This window comes from Mastomys coucha, unplaced genomic scaffold (assembly GCF_008632895.1).
Source record: "Mastomys coucha isolate ucsf_1 unplaced genomic scaffold, UCSF_Mcou_1 pScaffold7, whole genome shotgun sequence".
In the NCBI taxonomy this organism is placed as follows: domain Eukaryota; kingdom Metazoa; phylum Chordata; class Mammalia; order Rodentia; family Muridae; genus Mastomys; species Mastomys coucha.
In genome coordinates this window covers 75,142,310-75,149,334 of record NW_022196913.1, presented here as the reverse complement: position 1 = coordinate 75,149,334, position 7,025 = coordinate 75,142,310, and the positions used below count along the sequence as shown (strand labels likewise).

The following is a 7,025-nucleotide window of genomic DNA, read 5'->3' as shown; positions in this document are numbered from 1 at the left end:
AAAGAAAGAAAGAAAGAAAGAAAGGAAGGAAGGAAGGAAGGAAGGAAGGAAGGAAAGAAGGAAGGAAGGAAGAAAGGAAGGAAGGAAGAAAGAAAGAAAGAAAGAAAGAAGCAGCATCACAAAGCACCTCGGGTGGGCTGCTAGACCGGAGACAAGACACTCGCTGCCTGCTTACCTTTTATGTTTCCAGGCTCCAGCTCCAAGGCCTTCTCACAGTCTTCAAGAGCACTGCTCCATCTCTGCAACTTGATTTCAGCCTGAGCTCGATTGTTATAGGCAGTGGCAGTGGGAAGGACTGATAAGCTCCTACACAAGAAACACGAGTTGACAACAGGGAGGTCAGAGACAGAGGAACTCAGCTGAGGTTATGTTGTGGTTTGAATATAAAATGTCCTCACAGGCTGGTGGCACAGTGGTGAGGGACTCCAGAAACATCAGAGGCTGAGCCTAACAGAAGGAAGTAGGGACCATGTCCTTGGTCTCTCTTTCCTTTGCTCCAATGTGTGATTCAATCGGGAATCAGAGTGTCCAAATGCTAAAGGTCCTTGTCCCCAACTGGTTTTTGATCAATCAATAAAGATGACAATGGCCAATGGCCAGGCACAGGGCGAGACCCTTATAGTTGCATGAATAAAGGGGGAAGGGAAGAGGAAAGATGGCCAGCCTTTGAGGTAGAAAAGGCATTTCAAAAATAAGCTAATGTGTGTGTGTTTTCCATTCGTAAATTCAAAGAGTTCCTTTGGAGGGGCGTGGCTGGAAACATGCAACCCACAGGGAGCACAAAGCAGTGTAGCTAAAACCTCCTGCTACACAGATGTCCATGTCCTGGTCCCCTCCTATGTCCCACCATCAGGTGCACCATGGAGCTTATTCCTGCCACCAAGTTGTTCATCCTCACTTCAGACCTAAGGTAACAGAGCCAGCCAAGCCACCAGCCCTCCAAAACCGAGCCCAAGTAAACCCTTCCTTCCTTGAAGCTGCTGTTCTCAGGTATTTAGGGCACAGCTATGCAAACTAACGGTACAAACTGTAAGTAAAACAAATCTAGATACTGTAAGAGCTGAACTGGGCGATGTCTCAGAATACGGATACCTCTGCGTGGAAGGCTTTAGAGATACTTAGGCCGAGGATACATACAGCTCAGGGCTTGCTGGGCTCAATCCCCAGTACCACGGTCTCAGTTTCTTTTCCTGCTGCTATGATAAAATGCCCCAACAAGACAACTTAAGGTGGAAAGACTTATTTTGGCTCACAATTCAAATGTAGCCCTTCATGGTGGGAAAAATCACCACAGGCACAAGCAGGGAGCAGAGAAAACCATGGATGTGCACTGCTGCTTAAGTGCCCTTTCTCTGTCTACACAGTCTAGGATCCTTGGCAGGGAATGGTACCACCCATAGTGGGTGGGTTGTCTCAACTCAACACAATCAAGATAATAATCCTCCACAGGCAGGTCCATGGGCCCAGCTTACAGGTGATAATAGATTCTTCCAAGGTTACAAATAATACTGGTCATTAAAGCCACCACAAAAAATTTTTTTTTAAAAAAATAAGTTAATATGAGGTCCTCAGTGTATATACTCTGGTCTGATAAAACTGATATCCTTATAAAAAGAAGAGATTAGAGCCAGATATGAGTGACAGGCAGAAGACAGACATCTGCCAGCCTAGGTCGGCACCTCTCACCTGGAGCTTAGACTTCCAGCCTTCAGAAACATGAGGTCTTGTTCAAGCCTCAAGGGCTATGGTATCTGTGATGGCAGTCGTAGCTAAAAATGTAACTTACGCCATGAGAGTCCAGAAATAGTTCTGTATGCAACGGCTACTTCTCCACTGAGACAGACTCTTAACTACACAGTAAAAGGCTCCAAGTTAGTTCAGCCTTTGGGGGGGGATGGAAACTTAAATACTGTTGGATCTCTGTTTTAAACATTAAAAACATTTTTAACTCCTTGGGAATTATTTTCTAGCACAAAAATGATGAAGTTCTCAATCACAAGTAATATCCTGTATTCAGTTGTTACTGTGTTGGCAATAATGAATTTGCTTATAACTAAAACTAAGTTTAATTATAAAGAAATTATCATAAAACTATTTAATCAAAGAAATTTAACTGAAAGAAACAGAAGAGAATATCAGAAGGAAGAGGACTACAGACGAAGCAGGGAACTTTGACAGATTAGACGTAGAACAACATAACGAAAACTGGAAAATCTTCCTTTCTGCTGCTTTAAAGGTGATTTAGGATGATGTGAAATGACAGTACCAGATCTAGGAAAGGTAAGGGTATCCATGCACTGCATTTACTAAACACGGAGGAGAAATAGAAGGTAAAAATGGAAACGTTATAAACAGGTCAGTTTACTACAATCATTAAAGGTGCACACAGGAATTACAAGACTTGGAAGAGCCCAGGCTAGGAATGCACATCAGGTAAGCAAGCACCCAGCACTGAGCATAGGCAGTGAGCTCCCCACCCTACTGTCTTAGGCAGGGTTTCTGTTGCTCTGATCAAACACCATGACCAACAGCAACTTGGGAGAGGAAAGGGCTTATTTGGCTCACACTTCCAGGCCACTATTCATCATTGGAGGAAGTCAGGACAGAACTCAAACTGGCAGGAACCTGGAGGCAGGAGCTGATGTAGAGGGTGCTGCCTACTGGCTTGCTCCTCATGGCTTGCTCAGCCTGCTTTCTGATAGAACCCAGGACCACCAGCCCAAGGATGCATCGCATACCATGGCATGGGCCCTCCCCCGACCCATCATTAATTGAGAAAATGCCCTACAGGCTTGCCTAGAGTCAGATATTCTGGAGACCTTCTCTTAATGGAGGAGGTTTGCTCTTCTCAGAGAACGTAAGACCGTGCAGCACAGCTACTGAAGGCACTGAGTCCTCCCGGCCCATGCACAGTTCACCCCGTTACCACAGGCTACTCCAGGGAAGTTTTACCACTCTGCCCATGTGGAAGGTGAGAGGATGCATGCAGTGGGGAATCGAAGGTAAGCCAACAGCCACAGCCATCCAGGAACAACAAGGGTCACACCTAGACTGAGGCGAAGCATCTGCCTTAGGCTAGAAGGCAGCCGACTATAGCTCCCTGATCCAAAATTCTTCAATTAGCTGACCCCTCAACAAGGAAGGTGAAGAAGGTGAAGAAAATGTCACTCCCCATAACAGACAGGAGATGCTCCACTAGTGGAAATCCATAACACACACACACACCCCAAAGCACAGCTGGTTGGTAGTGCCTATAATCCCAGTGCCTTAGACTAAGAAGCAGGAGGTTCAAGGCCAACCTGGGCTCATTAGACTATGAGAAAAAGGAGTGAAGGACAGGAGGGAAAAGGAGTCTGGCAGGGCTGGTGTCCGCTGACTGAACATGAGAGGCTGTACTGAAACAACCCACAAGTATCCTTTCTGCTTCCAGTCAGCTGAACACAGACACCATCAAAGAAGAAGCATCTAGGCTCAGAATGATAGCACACATCTGTACTCAGAGCGGAGGCAGGAGGACCGGAAATCCAGTCATTCTGAGCTACAAAACACAGTGAGGTTGAGGCTAGCTTGATATATGGGATACTACCTCAAAAACCAAACAGAGATAAAATGTACAGTCTTCCTTACAAAGGAGGAGGGAAGGCTGCACAGAGCTTAGTCGTGAGCAGGGCTAGTGATCCAGATCTAGGAGAGGTAAGGGCATCCATGCACTGCATTTACTAAACACAGAGGAGAAACAGAGGGTAAAGGGGTAGCACTGGGACTCACTCTGTAGACCAGGCTGGCCTCAAACTCAGAGATCCTCTGGCCTCTGCCTCCCCAGTGCTGGGATCAAAGCTGTGCACCTCCATGGACAGCTAGCATTACTGATTCTAAAAGTCTGGCTATGACAGTATATTATGAACTTCCTCTACTTTACATGAGAGGCCAAACTTACTCCATCTTGGGACCAGCTCTGGCTCCAACTTAAAAGAAAAAAAAAAAAAGGCAGAGAACTTGACCTGCAGCTGAACCCAAGCTGCACCCAAGTACCAGGAAGGACCCCACAGCTTGTCCTTGGTCCATACCCCAGAGTTACTCCCTAGCTACTTCCTAGCAACAGTCAATCAAAGATTAGTCTGATAGTTTCAGATGAACTTTCAGACCCTTTATGATTGTCCATGGTCTTGCTTCAGAGCACCCACCTGCTGGCTTACAAAAGTCATTCTATTAGATGCTTGCTGGGCTGGACTCCCCCTCACTTGTTCCCATTCCCCATAAAACCTTGCCCTGCTGAGGGTTCGAGGCCGCTCTGCCTTCCCTCCCCATCCTGCTGTGTCCGATTGGGTTGGAGGAGAGCCGAAACCTGGGCTTGTAATAAAGAGACCCTAATATGATTGCATCAGTAATGGCTCCCTGCTGGTCTTTTGGGGTTCACGAATGTTTCCTGGCACAACAGCATAATCTTCAAGAGGTCACAGATCCTAATGAAGGCCTGCTATGAGCCAAGCCCTTCACTGGGTAGTGAGGAGGGATGGCATCAGACAACTGAACAAGTGCGCTCTGCTCTCAGGCAGCTTATGGTACCGTTGCTGTCAGATCACAGACATTTGAACTGTACCCTTTGAGAGGAGCTGGAGTGCTGTGTTACAGGGAAGAGTAACTTGGCTTGGGGGTTAGGGAAGAGTCCTCTAAAGAACTGAAGGCATGGGTTATGTCCCAAAAGATAAGATAGACTCAAAAGATAGTGAGGGGAGGGAGACAGCCATGGAGGAGACCTCACGGGTGAACTTATGACATCCCAGGTACAATCCCTGAGGGATTCAACCCAGCCTATCTAGTTTATGTGGTTTTAACCACTAAAGCATCGCTTTAACTTCACTTGTATGGATGTTTTGCTGGTGTATGTCTACAACCACATGTGTGCTTGGTGCCCAGCTGGATCCCATGGAGCTGGAGTTACAGTAGGTTGTGAGCTGCCTTGTGGATGCAAGGAATTGAACCTGGGTCCCTGGAAGAGTAGCCCCTAAGAGAGCAAAACCAAGCCACAAGGAAAGGAGAGCCCACTGACCTGGTGTAATACATCGCGGCCTCTTCGAAGTCTCCCGAGTAGAACGCCTCGTTCCCTTTCCCCTTTTCACGACTGGCAAGGAAAGTCTTTTCCTTCTCAGTCAGACCTAGAGATAAGCTCACATAAGGACACAGCCTAAGATGATCCCTTGCACCACTTGAGTGCACGAGTGCTTATTTTAGGGCGGCCCTGGAACTAGAACCTGGGGCCTCAGGCATGCCCAACAAGTGTTCTTCCACTGAGGTACACTGCCACACCCAAGAATAGTTGTTTTAATGAAGCAGAAAGCCATAGATGAAACAAACAAAACAAAAGCTCTCTTGAGTTTAGGACTATTTCTTCTAACCATGTGGGTTTTTTGGTTTTTTGTTTTGTTTTGTTTTTTAGGATTGGTTTTCTTGTGACTGGTTTTGCTAGTACTTTAAAGGTCTTGTATGGACTTCAGATAAAAAAGTGTCTCATTTCTTTTGTTTGATGCAAAAAAAAAGAATTTTTTAAAAGAGGGTTAGAAAAAGAAATGGAAAATAAAAGAATATTCTAAGAAAAAATAGGTTTATATTTTGAAGTCTTACAAAGCCAGGTAGAGTGTACACACCTCTAACCCCAGCACTTAGATAATGGAGGCAGGAATATCAGAAGTCCAAGGTCAAGCTATGGTGAATTCAAGGCCAACCTGGGCTACATGAAATTCTGTCTCAAACAAAATTGAGCAATGAAAGCTAGAAATAAACTTGCTAAGAGTGGTCAGCTCTGGCCAAAAGTCTACAAACATTCACAGAAATCAGTAGTGCTTAGGGACAGTACTTCCTTGACTGATACGTTTCCCACAATTAAAAGGTTGGAAGGCGACCAACCCTGTTCTCTTAGTACCTGCTGTCTCTATTTTTGTCTCAATTTTAGACAAATGAGCCTTGTTGTTTATGACTGTCTTTTCTTTGTAATCCTCATCAATCTTTGAACATTCTTTTTCCACATCAAATCTGAAACAACAACAGAAGACAAAACAAGTAAGAAACACCCTCAGCACTGCTCTCCTTGCTCTGAGGTTCACACTGGGTGTCTGCAGATGGAATGCCTGAGACAAACTCTAAGCCCTGTCCTGGAACTGGCTCTGTAGACCAGGCTGGCCTTGAACTCACAGATATCACCTCGTCTACAGAGGGAGTTCCAGGATGGCCAGAGCTACACAGAGAAACCCTGTTTCAAAAACAACAGACTTAAATCTAACCTGTTTTGTGGTTGATTTTATAAAGAAAAGGCATCGTTAATGAAAAGCATGAAATTAGAAGAGCTTAGACCCCCAGATGTGGTAGGGTGTGCTTGGAATTATAGCATCTGGGAGAGTGGGGAAGAGGAAGGACAGCCTGGATTACATTGTGAAACCCTGTCTCAAAAGAAACAAGAAAGGGGTGGGATGTGCTCAGTAAATGCGTAACTTTACTAAAGTAATTTGAAACACTTGATACATCAGGTTTATAATATTATAAATTAGTATAGCATTTAATAGTAGAGCATTTTTCAGAGACAACTTTTAAAAATAAATATAAAACATACTTATCCCATTCTGCATAATCCCTTGGAATTCTCTTCTTAGCTGTCTTACTTTTAGAATATGTTTCCTGAAAGAATAAATCATATTTGATGAAATACATTCAACCTAAGCTCACCAAGATTTGTTATAAATGCACTGTGAGCCACTGGCATAAGATACACAAAAGCAACAGATCAGAAAAACAGGTCCCAGTGGGGTTAAAAGAACTCCAGTGTCTGATGTAACAAAACCTGAGGTAAAAGACAGGGGTTAAATCTGTAGTTAATTCCAAGGACAGTGTCATAGGTTTTTAAGGACATACATGAAAACTCACATGTGTCATTAATGGTTTCTTCAAATAAAAATAGCACTAAGAAGCTGGGCGGTGGTGGCATACGCCTTTAATCCCAGCACTTGGGAGGCAGAGGCAGGCGGATTTCTGAG

General features: G+C 44.8%; 1 protein-coding gene across 2 annotated transcripts in view; it reads right to left on the bottom strand.

The window, feature by feature from the left end:
- The window catches only part of Spag1 (sperm associated antigen 1), a 59,600-nt gene that overhangs the window by 39,462 nt on the left and 13,113 nt on the right, over window positions 1-7,025 (bottom strand). For both annotated transcript variants that reach the window (XM_031358866.1, XM_031358865.1), the window contains exons 5-8: window positions 6,605-6,669; window positions 5,921-6,030; window positions 5,051-5,156; window positions 176-306 (exon numbers count right to left, since the gene is read on the bottom strand). In XM_031358866.1, coding sequence (XP_031214726.1) covers window positions 176-306; window positions 5,051-5,156; window positions 5,921-6,030; window positions 6,605-6,669 — 412 coding nt within the window. The remainder of the gene's footprint in view (window positions 1-175; window positions 307-5,050; window positions 5,157-5,920; window positions 6,031-6,604; window positions 6,670-7,025) is intronic.